General features: G+C 41.3%; 1 protein-coding gene across 1 annotated transcript in view; it reads right to left on the minus strand.

Annotated features, from left to right (window-relative positions):
• Nucleotides 1–2410: 2410 nt before the first annotated feature.
• Nucleotides 2411–18126, minus strand: part of ZNF510 (zinc finger protein 510) — a 36738-nt gene continuing 21022 nt past the window's right edge. Inside the window, 4 exon segments of the mRNA XM_066363127.1 lie at nucleotides 2411–4397; nucleotides 7098–7193; nucleotides 7466–7634; nucleotides 16711–16769. Of these exon segments, the coding sequence (XP_066219224.1) occupies nucleotides 2692–4397; nucleotides 7098–7193; nucleotides 7466–7634; nucleotides 16711–16769 (2030 nt within the window). The 3' untranslated portion in view covers nucleotides 2411–2691.

Raw genomic sequence — 18126 nt, forward strand, 5'->3', positions numbered from 1 at the left:
TCCAAGTATTAAATTTTTCTATTATCTTGTGGTTATTTCTAGTGTGATTTCATTATAGTCAGAGGACATAATCTGTGTATCAAGTTGTTTTTAAGATTTTACTTATTCATTTTACAGAGGGGGAAAAGAGACAGACAGAAGAGGGGAAGGAGCAGGAAGCATCAACTCCCATATGTGCCTTGACCAGGCATGCTCAGGGTTTCGGTGACCTCAGCGTTCCAGGTTGACACTTTATCTACTGTGCCACCACAGGTCAGGCCATCAAGTTTTAAGTTTAAAGTTTATGTTACAATATGTGGTCTATCTTACTGAATGTTTCATTTGTTCTTGAAATATGTGTTTCACTGTTGCTGGATGTCCTATAAATGCAAATTATATTAGTTTGATTTAGGTGCTGTTCACTTCTTTTACATACTTGCCAATTTTCTATTTAGTGGTTCTGCCAATTGCTGAGAAATGTTCAATTTGAAAACTACTCTTACAGATTTGTCTATTTTTCCTTTTAGTTCTGTTTTGTTTTCACGTATGGTGATGTCCTGTTGTTTTATGCACATATGATTGTTGTATTTTGGATGAATAGAACCTTTTATCATGTAATGTCACTTTTTACTTTAGAAATACTCTTTGCTGTACAGTCTACCTTTAGTGTTTGGCTTTTTTCAGTTTAGCATGTTTTGAGGCTCACCTGTTTTGTAGTATCTATCGGTACTTCTTTCCTTTTTATAGCTGAATAGTATTTTATTTTACAAATATACCAAATTTTGTCTATCCACTCATCTGTTAATGGACATTTGGATTATTTACATCTTTGGATATTGTGACTAGTGCTGCTATGACATTCATGTACAAAGTTTTTACTTCTTTCAAATCTTTTGGATGTATAGAATTGTTACGTCAGATCAGGTAGTTTCTTATTTCATTAATTACATATTAAGAGTCAGTCAACTGACTGATAGTTAAACTAATTATAGCCTGACCAGGTGGTGGCGCAGTGGATAGAGCGTCGGACTGGGACATGGAAGATCCAGGTTCAAAACCCTGAGGTCACTGGCTTGAGCACGGGCTCATCCAGCTTGAGCGTGGGGTCAGAGACATGACCCCATGGTCACTGACTTGAACCCAAGGGTCACTGGCTTGAGCAAGGAGTCACTCACTCTGCTGTAGCCCCCTGGTCAAGGCACATATGAGAAAGCAGTCAATGAATAACTAAGGTGCCACAACAAAAAATTGATGCTTCTCAAATCTCTCCCTTCCTGTCTGTCTGTCTCTATCCGTCCCTTTCTCTGTCTCTGTCACACACACACACACATACACACACATACACACAAAATAAGCTAATTATATTGTTCTGTGAGTTGGGCACTGTGTTCTATAGAACATTAAAAAATCATTAAAATAGTCAGTTGGCCAGACAGTCTACTGGTATTTGGAAACTGTACAGTCTCCAACAAGAAAACAAATTGTATCTCTTTCATTATCGTGAGCAGTTTCCCTAGTAGAGGGGAGATTATTTCTGCTGGGCTTCCAGGGAGACTTATAATATGAGAGAAAAGGTGTTATGTACCTGGCAAAGAGAGACAAAGAAGGAGGTAGGTCAGAACAGGTGTTATGCCCCTCCTTTTGGGCTCAGACATCTCTCCTAGGAGATATATTCTTGAACCTGAAACAATAAAGAATTCCTTGGAGTTGTCAGGATGATGATTTGGAAGTAATAATGAGTGTAACTACTGGTACAATGGATTAAGTGGATGATCCTGAGAACCAATTCTTTCATCTTTCGATGTAGTTGACATTGAAAATATTATTTTTTATTACTGTTGTTTTGCAAAATTGCTTGAACTGGTGCTTACAAAGAAAGCCTGAGCTCTATAATGCTAATAAAAAATGGATAGATATGTAGACATAATTTTGAATTGGAAATACCAGTTTATTGAAAATAGTCTGACAAATTAGTGTACACATCTGAATAGTAAAAACATGTTAAGTTTCTTTTAGCAATTTTAGAAAATATACAAAACAGAAGTCTTTGAGTGGGAGCTTACAGCAATAATTTTCCTTAACTATATAATAAAAGATAAGTAATCTCAAAAGAAAATTTGTAGCATTAAAAGAAAAAAAAAAGTTCAGATTGCACTTTGATAATTCTGTCTTCAAGAAATGTTTCTGAGCCTGGGCTGTCGTGGCGCAGTGGATGGAGCATTGACCTGGAATGCGGAGGTCGCTGGTTCAAAACCCTGGGCTTGCCCAGTCAAGGCACATACAATAAGCAAGCAGTGAGCAACTAAAAGGAAGCAACTGTAAGTTGATACCTCTCATTACCCCACTCCTTTCTATAAAATCAATCAATAAATTCTTAAAAAATATATTTCTGAGTGCTCAGTATGTAGAGGAACTTTTTCATACACTTGGGATATATTATGAACAAAACATAAAAATCCCTGCTCTCAAGAAGACTTTAGATGAAGCATCCATGTGTTGGAATAAAAGTCCATGTCCTAGAAAGGAGCCAGGCAGGGAGGACAGCAGTCATGAGTACAGCACAGACCATGGTAAGACAGCATAACTTTGTTACCTGGACTCCCAATAAACTCAGGCCACTTGGGTGAATTGGTTCCATCTGGTGGGTAGATGATCCTGTACTTAACAGCAAATCCAATCAGGTTGGTCTTTTAGCCAGAAGGATTTTCCGTATCAGTAGGGTTTTCTCCCTCCCTGGATTCTCTGGCATACACTTAGGGTTGACTTCTTATAAAATTTTCCATATTCACTATATTTGTAAGATTTCTCCCCACTGTGAGTTCTCTGATGTATTCTGAGGTTCGATTTCTGGCCAAAAGTTTTCCCACATTTGTTACATTGAAAGGGTTTCTCCCCTGTATGAATTCTCTGATGATCACTAAGGATTGCCTTCCGGACAAAGTTTTTCCCACATTCATTACATTTAAATGGTTTCTCTCCAGTGTGAATTCTCTGATGAACACGGAGGGTTGATGTCCGAGCAAAAGTTTTCTCACAGTCATTACATTTAAATGGTTTCTCGCCTGTGTGTGTTTTCTGATGTTGAATGAGATGGTCTTTTCGCCAGAAGGATTTTTCACATTCATTACATTGATAGGTTTTCTCACCACCGTGAGTTCTCTGATGTATTCGGAGGTTTGATTTCTGGCCAAAAGTTTTCCCGCATTCATTACACTGAAATGATTTCTCCCCTGTGTGAACTCTATGATGGTCTCTGAGGGTGGACTTTTGAACAAAAGTTTTTCCACATTCACTACATTCATAGGGCTTCTCTCCTGTATGAATTCTCTGATGTCCTCTGAGGGTTGACTTCTGGACAAATGTTTTCCCACATTCATCACACTTATAGGGTTTCTCTGCTTTGTGAATTCTCTGATGTGTACTGAGATGCGACTTCTGGGAGAAAGTTTTTCCACATTCATTACATTCAAATGGTTTCTCTCCTGTGTGGGTTCTCTGATGTTGAATGAGATGTCCTTTTTGATAGAAGGATTTTATACATTCGTTACATTTGTAGAGTTTTACCCCAGAGTGAGCTCTCTGGCGTACTTTGTGAATTGACATCTGGTAGGATTTCCTATTTTCATGATATTCAAAGGATTTATTCCCAGTTTGTGTTTTGTCATGACATGCCAGTGCATTCTCTTCGGTGGCAATTCTCTGACACTGAGTGAGATGTGACTTCCTGTAGAAACTACTGCCATGGGCATTGCATTCATAGTGTTTAATGGCCATGTGAAATTTATTGTAGTCCTTGACAGCTGGCTTCTCACAGGATTCCCCACACTGCTTAATGTGACAGTGTTTCTCTCCTGGCCCAGTTATTTTGTGGTCAGAGAGGTTTATCTTGTCACAGTTTTTCCTAAGTTCATTGTCTTTACAGGATTTTCCCTCTGTGTGAGCACTCTTATCTGTAACACAGGCCGCTGCATCATAGAATTTTTTAGTTCCTTTATATTCAAAGGCTTGCTCCAAAGTTTGATTTTCAGGGACAACTTTCTCAGGAAGATTTCCCTTATAGCTGAGGGCTTTCCTATTTTCATTATGTTCATAAAATTTCTCTCCAATATAAGTTCTCTCAAAGTTGACTTTGAAAGGCAAATGTTCACAGACATGACAGCAACCTGTTTCTTCTGTTGAACAGGTTCTATTAATGTTAAATTGAGAAATATTTTGCAAATTCACTCCCCATGAGTCATATTTGCAGGCCACTTTTGTTGAAGAAACAGGAGCTACGTGCAAATTGAATGGCTTTCTTAAAACTTCTTCTTCCTCGCTAGTCAAAGCTTTATCAGTAACCAATGTGACTTGTTGCAAGTGTTTGTCTTTGATTTTCTTGTTCCTCTTGATGAGGTCATAATCTTTATAATGTTCTAAAACTGGGAAAAATTGAAAACAGCTTAGGAAACTTACATTTTTGATGAGTTGGGTTTATAGACATATCTCATAAGATTAAATAGTTTGCATGTGCATGTGTGTATATATATTTATATTCACTGTCTTTTAAAAAACGTTGATATAGTGCAGGGGTTGGGAACCTTTTTGGCTGAGAGCCATGAATGCCACATATTTTAAAATGTAATTCCGTGAGAGCCATACAACGACCCGTGTATGTTATGCATTATCCAATAAAAATTTGGTGTTGTCCCGGAGGACAGCTGTGATTGGCTCCAGCCACCCGCAACCATGAACATGAGCGGCAGGAAATGAATGGATTGTAATGCATGAGAATGTTTTATATTTTTAACATTATTATTTTTTTTTATTAAAGATTTGTCTGCGAGCCAGATGCAGCCATCAAAAGAGCCACATCTGGCTCACGAGCCATAGGTTCCCGACTCCTGATATAGTGAAAATGAGAGGGAAACTGGTAATAACTACATATCTGTACTTGGATTGAGATAGATTGGATTTTCCTACCTGAATGGAAAAGGGTAAAAAAGAGGAAAATATAAATTAGACTTTGTTATTTTAGGGAGCAGGAAAACCAGATAATGGGATGAATACAACAAAGATTATAAAGTTAAGTAGAGTGAATTAGGAGATAATGAGCATTGATGGGTTAGGTCAACAAGGGAAGGGTGTGGTTTAGGAAATACAGTATAGCTCTGACATTATCTAGGCTATACTGATAGACTACTCAAGGGTCTACATACTACCAATTTGAAATCATCCCTTATTGCCACTCATTCTTTCAAAGTCAAATTAAATTGATAGCACTATCTGCCTCATGATTAAATGAAATTTATAGCTCAAGATTTAACCTACCTTATAGCTGTGAGTCTGTACAGTAATCCAAACAAGTGTAAAACTGATGCAACGAAAATCCATTTTGGCAGCTAACTTAGATTCACTGGTACCTTTGATTTAGTCTATCTATCAAAGTAGAACAGTAAGTGACCCTGATCACCTACCTCATACTAAATTTCCACATTTTAATTTTATACGAGTGGTGCAGTTTTAAATGGGGCATCACAAAAAGCCTTCCTGCAAAGATGACAGTTAAGAAAGGTCCAAACTCTCTATGTATTCTGGATGCCCATCTTTATGGATATATAACTTGCAGATATCACCTACTTTTGGCTTGTCTCTGAACTCTGTTTATATCTTCATCAGACTTACATGTACAATATAACAGTATACAGTGAACACTCACAGAATTAGGAGACACGTCAAAAAAGCAGAACACAAATGGCTCCGCAAAAATCCTGATTTGACCCTTTCTGGTTACAATTTCTTCTTGCTTGTGAGTTCACTACTCTTCAAAAGTTCATGTAACAGTTTCTTTTATTTTCCTTGTAGTTTTAGCACATATGACTTTCTAAAAATGTAACCAAGTTTTGCCTTTTTCTTGCACATATGTGTATTCATAACACATATTTATATTCTGAGGTTTCTTTCACTTAGTATTATGCTTATAACCACTATATCAGATTTTATGTAGCTTTATACTTCTCCCTTAGGAATACAAGTATTTCTTTATTCTATTGCTGATGAGCCTAAGTTGTGGCAAAAACAAACACTATTGCCATAAATATTCTTTTATCCTTCCTAGAGAATACAGTCATGCCTTTCTTTGGGGAAACAGTTAGGAAAGGGAGTGCTTGGTGACAAGGTATGTAAAACTTCCACTTGATCTGACAGCATCCTCCTAATTCCACAGTGGTTTCACCAGCCTACATTTTCCATCAGTGAAGGAGGACCTTCAATAGCCCACATCCTCGGCAGGCCTGGTGTTACCAGGTGTTAATCTCTGTATATCCTACATCTTACCTTTTATATTTTTGCACTTGGTGAAAACTAGTAATATTGAACATATTTTCAGAGATTTAATGGCCATTTCAAAGTTCCTATCTAAATCCTTAGTCTGTTTTTCAATTGGGTTGCTACCTTTCCCTATATGGACTTGCAGAAGTTCTTACATGTTCAGGATGCTTACCATTCTTGAGTTACTTGAACTGTATATACATTCTGTTACTCTAGCTTGCCCTTTCATCCTTTTAATGGTATCTTTTCTTTTTTTTTTTTGTATTTTTCTGAAGTTGGAAACGGGGAGGCAGTCAGACAGACTCCCGCATGCGCCGGACCGGGATCCACCAGGCACACCCACCAGGGGGCAATGCTCTGCCCATGTGGGGCGTTGCTCTGTTGCAACCAGAGCCATTCTAGCACCTAAGGCAGAGGCCACGGAGCCATCCTCAGCACCCAGGCCAACTTTGCTCCAATGGAGCCTCGGCTGCGGGAGGGGAAGAGAGAGACGGAGAGGAAGGAGAGGGGGAGGGGTGGAGAAGCAGATGGGCGCTTCTCCTGGTGTGCCCTGGCCGGGAATCGAACCCGGGACTCCTGCATACCAGGCCGACGCTCTACCACTCAGCCAAACGGCCAGAGCTTAGTGGTATCTTTGATGAACAAAGTTCTCAATTTTAATTTACTCAAGTTCGTTAATCAGTTCCTTTTGATTGGTGCTTTTTGTGCCCTTTTAAGAAAAGTCTTGAAAGATATAGGCGTTCACTGCTAACCTGATCTTTTGGAGGCTAACCACTCCCACAGAATTCTGCCTGCCAGTGCCAGTGACTCACCGTGCTGGTTCTGGTTTGAGAATTCTTCCTCTGAGAACCAAGGCTCTTCTCCTTGCTCCAACTTGAAGATGACCTCTGGTTTGAAAATGCAGTTCCCTATATATAGGGAACAATGGAGTACTTAGGACACATGATAATCATTTTGGTCTCCAAAAGTATTAAAAGATACAGCTTCAGGAAGGTCCTCATTTAAATTTATCACTGGGAGTTGACAACACATTCCTGAACAAGGCTTAGTTACTTTATACTCCTGAATTAAAAGCCTAAATGACATGAAAATCTAAGTAAAGTATCCATGTGTACTAGTGCATAAAAAAGACACGCCTCCTATATTGCGTTGCAAAACTAGGTTATGCTTATGTGCTCACCCACTGAGACCAGGTTGTTGTAGTTCTCCAGCGTCACATCTCTGTACAGGATCCTCTGTGTAGGACCCATCTGCTGCCACTCCTCCTGGGTGAACTCCACAGTCACGTCCTTGAATGACACTGAGGCCTGCAACAGTACATATCTGTTCAATCTGAAGGGTTCAGAATTCTGTGACGTAGAAAAATACCTATGAAAACAGTTCTATATGTTTACTGTAAAGAGCTTAAAAGAACAAGTGAAAATAAGTATGCCTATTTTGTATCTAATTTTATACTTTGGAGTTAACTAGTAGAAGTGTTTATAACTTAATTTGTATATATATATATATATATTTTTTTTAAAGGTGAAATGCACAAAGGCTCAGGGAAGGGGGCTGTGGGGAGATGCATTTATTATTTTTTTTATTTTATTTTTTTTACAGAGGCAGAGATAGACAGGGACAGACAGGAACGGAGAGAGATGAGAAGCATCAATCATCAGTTTCTCGTTGCGCATTGCGACTTCTCAATTGTTCATTGATTGCTTTCTCACATGTGCCTTGACCACGGGCCTTCAGCAGACCGAGCAACCCCCTGCTTCGAGACCCCGAGGTCGCCAGCTTGAGCGCGGGCTCATCTGGCTTGAGCAAAGACCTGGGTCTAAGCTGGTGAGCTCTTTGCTCAAGCCAGATGAGCCCGCGCTCAAGCTGGCGACCTCGGGGTCTCGAACCTGGGTCCTTCCGCATCCTAGTCCGATGCTCTATCCACTGTGCCATCACCTGGTCAGGCTGTATATATTTTTGAGTTCTATACATGTATAATCAATAAGCACATTAGTAAAACTTTTGTTGCTTGGATTTTTAAAGCAAAAAATATAAACAAATTTCCTAGTTTTTATCCCACACCCCAATCTAAAACCCTAGGCATAGATACTTTAGGTTAAGTGTCAGCAAATTATGACCTGTGGTCAAATCCAGCTTGTCACTTTTTAAATTAAGTTTTATTGGGACATAGTCACACACACCCAGTCATTTTGTATTGCCCATTGTTGCTTTTGTGCTAAAACAGCAGAGCCTAGTAGTTCCATAAGATGCCTTATAACTATCGAAGAAAAATATGTACTATCTGACCCATAACAAAACAAATTTGCCAACTTCTGGACTAACCAATCTGATTAAAGGAAAGACTGACAGAATAAAAACAATTAAGAAATCACAATGTATAGAGAGAAACATGTAGATGGAAAGCAAGAAGATGGAAAAAGATACATAAGTAATCACTAACCAATGGGAGAGTTGATTTGGTTACCTTAACATGAAAAGCATTAGATTTGAAAGAATGATAAAAATATAATTAATAAAAATATACCGATAAAATGATATCAAACAGAAGCTATAACAAGTTAGTATGCACTTGAAAATACAGCTTCCAAATACAGCCAATCCTTATTATTCAGAGTCTGTATTTGCAAATTCACCTATACATTAAAATTTACTTGTAATCTCAAAATCAATACTCATGATTTTGTGGCCATTTGCAGACATTCACAGAGTGTTAAAATGTTTGAGTGCCCAATACACACTTTCCTAGCCGAGAATGAACAAGAGAATGCCTTGCCCTTGTGTTTCAGCTGTCATATTGTAAACAAGTGTCTTTTTGGCCGTCTATTTAGTACATATTTTGCATTTTCTGCTTTTTCTTGTGATATCACTTTTAAAAATGGTTTCCCTGTGTAATGCAGAAGTGGTGTCTAATGTTCCTGAGTACAAGAAGGTTGTGGTATGTCTTATGGAGAAAACAAGGGTGTTTGATAATCTTGATAAACAAGATTATGTCCTGATGGGTTGTCCCAAATGTTGTTACCAGACTATCTCAAGAACCTAATCCTGCATTTTCTCTAGGAGCAAGGATTCAGTATTTGTGTATTCAGTGTTCATGGTAACTCAGAACATAACTACTAAGAACAATGAGAAGTGACTGTACATAGATAAAAGTTCAGAGAAACTGACGTTGGTGATGATTGCACGATAGTGAATATACTAAAAACCACTGCCTATTTTAAATGTATGACTTGTAATGTTTGTGATTTTTTATTTTCATAAAGTTATTTTAAAAAGGACACCAGAGGCCCTGGCTGGTTGGCTCAGAGGTAGAGCATTGGCCTGGCATGTGGATGTCTCGGGTTTGATTCCTGGTCAGGGCACACAGGAGAAGTGACCATCTGCTTCTCTACCCCTCCCCCTCCTCTCTCTCTCTCTCTCTCTCTCTTTCTCTCTTTCTCTCTCTCCCCCTCTCGCAGTCATGGCTCAGTTGGTTCAACTGCATTGGTCTGGGCACTGAGGATGGCTCTGTGGAGCTTCAGATGCTAAAACTAACTTGGTTGTGAGCACGGCTCTAGACGGGGGTTGCCGGGTGGGTCCCAGTCAGAGCTCATACAGAGTCTGTCTCCCTATCTCCCCTCCTCTCACTTGGAAAATGGGAAAAAAAGGACACCAGAAAACTAGGCATTTTCATATTTTTAAGTCTATTACAGAAATTGAATTCATAATTAAAAACCAGCCACAAAGAAACCCCAAGGCTTTACTGGCATGTTTTCTAAACATTTAAGAAAAAATAACAGCAATTTTAAACTCCTCCATAAAAAAGAAAACAGAGAACCATTTTATGAGAGCATGACACTGATGCCAAAACCTGGCTAACATAGCCTGACCAGGCAGAGGTGCAGTGGATAGAGCATCGGACTGGGATGCAGAGGACCCAGGTTTGAGACCCCGAGGTCGCTAGCTTGAGCGTGGGCTCATCTGGTTTGAGCAAAAGCTCACCAGCTTGGACCCAAGGTTGCTGGCTCGAGCAAGTGGGTTACTCGGTCTGCTGAAGGCCCGCGGTCAAGGCACATATGAGAAAGCAATCAATGAACAACTAAAGTGTTACAATGCGCAATGAAAAACTAATGATTGATGCTTCTCATCTCTCTCCCTTTCTGTCTGTCTGTCCCTGTCTGCCTGTCTGTCCCTCTCTCAAAAAACAAAACAAGCCCTGGCCGGTTGGCTCAGCGGTAGAGCGTCGGCCTAGCGTGCGGAGGACCCGGGTTCGATTCCCGGCCAGGGCACACGGGAGAAGCGCCCATTTGCTTCTCCACCCCTCCGCCACGCTTTCCTCTCTGTCTCTCTCTTCCCCTCCCGCAGCCAAGGCTCCATTGGAGCAAAGATGGCCCGGGCGCTGGGGATGGCTCTGTGGCCTCTGCCTCAGGCGCTAGAATGGCTCTGGTCGCAACATGGCGACGCCCAGGATGGGCAGAGCATCGCCCCCTGGTGGGCAGAGCGTGGCCCCTGGTGGGCGTGCCGAGTGGATCCCGGTCGGGCGCATGCGGGAGTCTGTCTGACTGTCTCTCCCCGTTTCCAGCTTCAGAAAAATACAAAAAAACAAAAACAAAACAAAACAAAACATAACAGTATCTGGGAAGTGCAATAAAAAGAGGTATGCCTGTATTAGTTCATGTCTAATCATTTATTTTAATAGCTCAATGGTGAAATACTGAATACTTTCTCCCACAGGTGAGGTATAAAAAAAGATTTCTGTTATTGTAACTTGTATTCAACATTGTTCTGGAAGTACAAGAATAAAGCTTAAAAAGAAATTAAAGACATAAATATTGGAAAAGGAGAAGTAATATCATCTTTATTTGCAAAAGACCTGATTGTGCATATTTACAATAAAAAAGAACTTACAAATAAGCTATTAAAATAAATGATTAGGCATCAGCTATTGTGTTTTTTACAGATTGAAAGTAACACCTTCCAACAGCAAAAAGATTACCATTTGCTGAAGGCTCAGATAATGGTTAGCACTTTTTAGCAATAAACTATTTTTCAATTAAGCTATGTGCACTTTTTTTTTTACATAATGCTATTGCATTTTTTATAGACTATAGTTTCATGTAAACATAACAATTATATGTATCAGAAAACCAAAAAATTCATGTGACTCACTTTATTGTAATATTTGCTTTATTACAGTGGTCTAGAACCAAACCCTCAATATCTCCAAGTTATTCCTACATTAAAAAATACATTGGAATTTAATAAACTAACAATAAACAACTAGAAAATAATATCAAAATAGAACAAATACATAGGAATAAATTTAATGAAACATATCAAAGACTTCACCTCTAATCTGAAAAATTACCCAGCTGGATTTTTTGTGGAAACTGACAATATTTCTATGAAAACACAAAGGACCAAAATTAGCCAAAAGATTTTCTGAAGAAGTAAAACTTCAAGGCTTCACACTACCATATTTCATGACTTACTGTACTGCAACAGCAATTATGACAGTGAAATACTAGCAAAAAGATAAATAATTAGATCAAAGAAACAGTGCAGTGTAGTTATGGACACACACACACACACACACACACACACACACACACAAGCGCAGTTACTAGATTTACTAGCAGAGGCCCTGCTCTGCTGCAAGTCAGTGGACAGAGGACGGTCTTTTCAACAAATAGTACTAGAGTAACTTGATATCCATATCGTACACTACAGCAATTTCAAGGTGATCAAGCTTCACTATATCAAGCATCTACTAAGACCCTAGGAGCATATCTTCATGATTCTGGAGTAGGGAAAAATCTTTCAACCATGACGAACAAAGCACTACCATTGACGAAAACACAGATACCGACCTTTGAGGACTTGCACTTCCTGATTTCAAAACTTAACTGTAAAGCAACAGAATCAAAACAATCTACTTCTGGGTATATATCCACAAGAATGAAAGGCAGGTCTCGAAGAGACACTTGTATACCTATGTCTATAGCAGTATTATTTACAACAGTCAAAAGGTGGAATCAACCAAGATGTCCGTCACTGGATGAATGGATGAATACTGTATAATGTTCTGTATATACACAATACAATATTATTTAGCCTTAAAAAGAAAGTATATTTTGATACATGCTACAACATGGATGAACTTTGAGAAATAAGCCAGTCACAAGAAAACAAACACTAGATGATTCTACTTACATGAGTAGTGAAATTCACAGACAGAAAGTAGAACGGTGTTTGGCAGGGGCTGAAGGGAGGCAGGAATGCGGAGTTGCTCTTTAATGGGTCTAGATCCTTAGTTTTTACAAGATGAAAACAGTTCTGGGGACTGGTTACACAACAGTATGAATGTACTTAATACTACTGAACTGTACACAAAAAATGGCTAAGATGGTAAAGTTTATGTTATCTGTATTTTACCACAATTAAAAATTAAATTAAAAAAAAACAAGTAAGGAGCCAGATGCCCTAGCTGCACGGCTGCCACAACCAGCTACTGGACGGGGCCGCTTAACCCACAGATGTTTCCTTACAGTTGTAGAAGCTGAGGTCCACGTCAGGCATCAGCATGGCTGTATTCTGGGGAGGCTTTCTGCTGGGTTACAGATGGTCACCTTCTCACTGTGTCCTCACATGGCTTTTGCCTCAGTGCCTTAGGACCTCATTTAACCTTAATAACCTCCTAAAGCCCTATCTGCAAGTACAACATCAGAGGTTAGGGCTCCGGCATGTGAACTCAGTGGAGGGGGACACAGTTCAGTCCATCATTACAGATGAACACAATAAGGGTATGGTTCTAAAGGTCAATCTGGCCTGACCAGGCGGTGACGTAGTGGATGGAGCGTCGGACTGGGATGCAGAGGACCCAGGTTTGAGACCCCGAGATCGCCAGCTTGAGCGCGGGCTCATCTGGTTTGAGCAGAGGCCTACCAGCTTGAGCCCAACAGGGGGTTGCTCCGTCTGCTGAAGGCCCACGGTCAGGGCACATGTGAGAGCAGTCAATGAACAACTAAGGTGTTGCAACATGCAATGAAAAACTAATGATTGATGCTTCTCGTCTCTCTCCGTTCCTGTCTGTCTGTCCCTGTTTATCCCTCTCTCTGACTCACTCTCTGTCTCTGTAGAAAATAAATAAATAAATAAATAAAATTAAAGGTCAATCTGGAGAAGACAATGAGAACATATTAGGAGGCAGAGTCAAGAAGGGTAGGATGTGTTTAAGAAGCTAAATGGGGGGAAAAAAGAAGCCAAATGAGGCTTGGTTTTGCATTAGAATAGTGACATACTGAATTAAAAAATATACATATTACTTATTGATTTTAGAGAGAGTTAGGGGGGAAGGAGCAGAAAGCATCAACTTGTAGTTGCTTCCCATATGTGCCTTGACGGGAAAGCCCAGGGTTTTGAACCAGTGACCTCAGCATTCCAAGTCAATGCTTTATTCACTGCACCACCACAGGTCAGGCCATACTGAATTTTTTAATGTCATTCTTTCCCACTAGATCATGAACACTATTTAAAATAAAAGTATCTGTGTTGTTTAAGCTGTAATTTTAGCCCATGTCAATTCCCCAGAACATGTTGGTTGTTCAATAAATAAATGTCAAAAAAAGTCAGAGCAGCAATAAAGTAAAAAGAAAAGGTAAGGGGCAATGCCTCCAAAGCCTGAACTGGTCATCTTGAGAACCTGGGAATCTTATTGTACAGGGATGAGGAGCCACTGGGGTGATTCACGCAGACGAGACATTACTTCATGAGCGTGGAGGTGAGCAAGCTGTGAAGGATGTGCTTAAGGAAGCAAAGAAAGAGGCGCACAGATTAGTAAAGAAGCTATGCCAACAGTTCAGTTGAGAGACCATAAGGTAGCAGTAGGAGGAATAAAGTAGAGAAATGCATTTAAAATATATTAGGTCGAACCATATAAAATTGTTATCTTTGAATGACCCAAATAGGAAAAGTAGCAAAACATGATTACTGACCAGGTGCAGCAGGAGTTGAGAGAGCGAGTGGGAACAAAGAGAGCCAAGGAGGGATGCATCCCACTTTCATGTCTGGGTGTCTGGCTGAAGAGGGCTTATCAAGGAACAGGGAAAGATGGGGAGGATTCATTTGGGAAGGGCTTTAATGTTGGCTTTTACTTTGCATCAGTTGAGCGGCAGACACCTACAGAGAGTTGTTGAGTCAGCTATGTCCAGTACGGTAGCCACTAGCCACATGTGACAATATAAATGTAAAAATTCCGTTCGTTAGTCAAACAAGCCACATTTCAAGTGGCTTGTTTAAACAGGTACATTGTGGCTGGTGGCTAGCACTCTGGACAGTGCAGAGAGAGCTCATTTCCATCATCGCAGAAAGTGCTACTGGTCAGGGTCGGCTGCAGAACACATTTGGGAGAACTAGCAAATAGGTCACTATTAATACCAGAGAGGGAAAGAAATGAATCAAGACTAGTTAGAAGAACATTGAGAAGGAATGGAAACCTGTGGATGAGACATGTCAAAAGGCAAGAGAGGATGCGGACTCCGTGAAAGAAACAAGAGGCAGGACAGCAGCTGAGGAGGGCGTCACAGACTCTAACACAAGAGTACTTCCAGAGGGGTGGGATGAGGCAGAGTCAGGCACTGCACACAGGTCCAGGCAGGTAGGGACCAGGCAGGACCCACTGGATTGACTGTACTGAGGTCACTGCTGAATGCAGGCCACAGGTGTCTGAGAGACATCAAGGCCTCGTGCAGTGGACTGAAGTGGGAATGGAAAGTGCAGTGACATCTGCCAGAGAACAGACTGTACACACTGTCTCTGAACAACTTGTCTATGACAGATACATGAGAAATACTTGTGGAGAGATTTTTATATATTTGGGCATAGTTAGGCAGCTAGTTTATTTTATTTTATTTTATTTTTGTGAGAGAGACAGAGAGAAGGACAGATAGGACAAACAGACAGGAAGGGAGAGATGAGAAGCATCAATTCTTCATTGCAGTAACTTAGTTGTTCATTGATTGCTCTCATATCTGCCTTGACTGGGGGGCTACAGCAGGACGAGTGACCCCCTGCTTAAGCCAGCAACCTTGGGCTCAAGCTGGTGAGCCTTGCTCAAACCAGATGAGCCACACTCTCAAGCCCGTGACCTTGGGTTTCGAACCTGGGTCCACCGCCTCCCAGTCTGACGCTCTGTCCACTGTGCCACCGCCTGGTCAGGCTTGTGGAGAAATGTTTTTTTTTTTTTTTCTTTTCTTTTTTTTCTTTTTTTTCTGAAGCTGGAAACAGGGCGAGACAGTCAGACAGACTCCCGCATGCGCCCGACCGGGATCCACCCGGCACGCCCACCAGGGGCTGTGCTCTGCCCCCCAGGGGGCGATGCTCTGCCCATCCTGGGCGTCGCCATATTGCGACCAGAGCCACTCTAGCGCCTGAGGCAGAGGCCACAGAGCCATGCCCAGCGCCCGGGCCATCTTTGCTCCAATGGAGCCTTGGCTGCGGGAGGGGAAGAGAGAGACAGAGAGGAAAGCGCGGCGGAGGGGTGGAGAAGCAAATGGGCGCTTCTCCTATGTGCCCTGGCCGGGAATCGAACCCGGGTCCTCCGCACGCTAGGCCGACGCTCTACCGCTGAGCCAACCGGCCAGGGCGTGGAGAAATGTTTTAAGGACATGAATATACAGGTCATTCATGCTGACCTCCAATTAGTCTAAGTATTATTCTTTTTTTTTTTTTTAAATATTTCATTTATTGATTTTTAGAGAGAGGGGAAGAGAGAGAGAGAGAGAGAGAGAGAAGGGGGAGGAGCAGGAAGCATCAACTCCCATATGTGCCTTGACCAGGCAAGCCCAGGGTTTCGAACCAGCAACCTCAGTGTTCCAGGTCGACGCTTTATCCACTGCGCCACCACAGGTCAGGCTAAGTATTATTCTTGAATTCAACAGGATGACCAGGAAAATATCTATCCCAACTTCTGTTTTAATTACCTGAACCATGGTATTAACAAAAGCCCTGCGCTGGCAGTGTGTCCTCCACTGAGAAAAAAGTGGGGACAATATCCTGCATTTATTTCAGGGCTGTTATTAGACAGATTTACACTATCACCTACGTGAAGGTCAACAAAGACACTATTTCCAGGCTTGGACGATTTTAGATTCCATGAGGAATGTCTGGTTTAAGCTTGTCACCAATACCAATCATTAACCTAAGACTGTCCGTCTGACTCTGACATGCCTATGAGAAGAGGCAGGAAGAAACCTGCATCTGCACTTTGTAAAATCTGTAGCAGCTGAGGACCTGCATCTGTCTACACAACTCTGCTGTGCTGTTCGGCTGCTTTCCTGTATCTTCTATGTGCAATGCCAGTACCTTCCTGTTTCTAGTTTTCCATGACAGTGTACGGTTCCTGACACACCCATAAAATCCACTATAAAAAAGGTGTCAATAACTCACCTGAGGGGTGTTCATTTTTTGCTGCTCTTGGGAGAGTGTAGAGAACTGCGAAGGGTAAGCTGGGGGTAGGAAAAGAGGAACGGAATCACGAGAGGTCTGGTGAGCTTCTGTATTCACTTGCCTAAACATCTCATCACAGCAGCTAGGGGAAAGGCCTCCCTATGGAAAAATGTTCCACTGACCCTTGAGAAGGGGCAGGCAGCACCACAGACAGCACTCCCTAGTATGTATATATATCCGTGATATGATCACGTGGATGTAACCTTGCTGTTTTTCATTGGGTCATTATAAATTATTTTCCTTTTCATTTAAAAAAATGTCTGTCCCTGGCTCTGGCCGGTTGGCTCAGCGGTAGAGCGTCAGCCTGGCGTGCGGGGGACCCGGGTTAGATTCCCGGCCAGGGCACACAGGAGAAGCGCCCATCTACTTCTCCACCCCTGCCCCTCTCCTTCCTCTCTGTCTCTCTCTTCCCCTCCCACAGCCAAGGCTCCATTGGAGCAAAGATGGCCCGGGCGCTGGGGATGGCTCCTTGGCCTCTGCCCCAGGCGCTAGAGTGGCTCTGGTAGCGGCAGAGTGACGCCCCGGAGGGGCAGAGCATCGCCCCCTGGTGGGCAGAGTGTCGCCCCTGGTAGGCGTGCCGGGTGGATCCCTGTCGGGCGCATGCGGGAGTCTGTCTGACTGTCTCTCCCCGTTTCCAGCTTCAGAAAAATTAAAAAAAAAAAAAAAATGTCTGTCCCCTCTGACTAATTAACAAAATATCAAAACAGAGAATTAGTATTATTACTAATATATTTAATAATGTTAATTTTTAAAACTTTATTGCTTTTGAGAGTCAGGGGTAAAAAGAAAGAGAGGGAGAGAAAGAAAGAGAGAGGGAGGGAGGGAGGGAGGGGGAGAGGTGGAGGAATGGTGGGAGAGAGAAAGAAATACCAATTTATTGTTTCACTTATTCATGCATTCATTGGTTGATTCCTGTATGTGCCCTGACTGGGGATCAAACCCACAACCTTGGTTTACTGGGACAATGCTCTAACCAACTGAGCGACCCACCAGGGCCAATAATATTATTAATTATATTTAATATTATTATTATTTACACCTTGACTTAGAAAATCAACAAAAAACTGAAAAGAATAATGTTTGTTGCAATTTCTCAAAAATACTTTTTTCCTAGCTAAGTTTCCCTTCTTATTATTCTCACCCGATGGCTAAAATTCTTGAGTCAAATTTACTTGTTTCCCTTGAATCTGTTCTTTTTTTTTTCTTGAAATATTTAAAAACTTTTATTGAATTTATTGGGGTTAATAAAATTATATAGGTTTCAGGTGTCCAATTCTATAAGACATCATCTATATGGTGCATTGTGTCAAGTCTCTCTCCATCACCCTTTCCCCCCTTTACCTTCTTCTACCTCCC

This window comes from Saccopteryx leptura, chromosome 2, assembly GCF_036850995.1.
Source record: "Saccopteryx leptura isolate mSacLep1 chromosome 2, mSacLep1_pri_phased_curated, whole genome shotgun sequence".
Taxonomy (NCBI): Eukaryota; Metazoa; Chordata; class Mammalia; order Chiroptera; family Emballonuridae; genus Saccopteryx; species Saccopteryx leptura.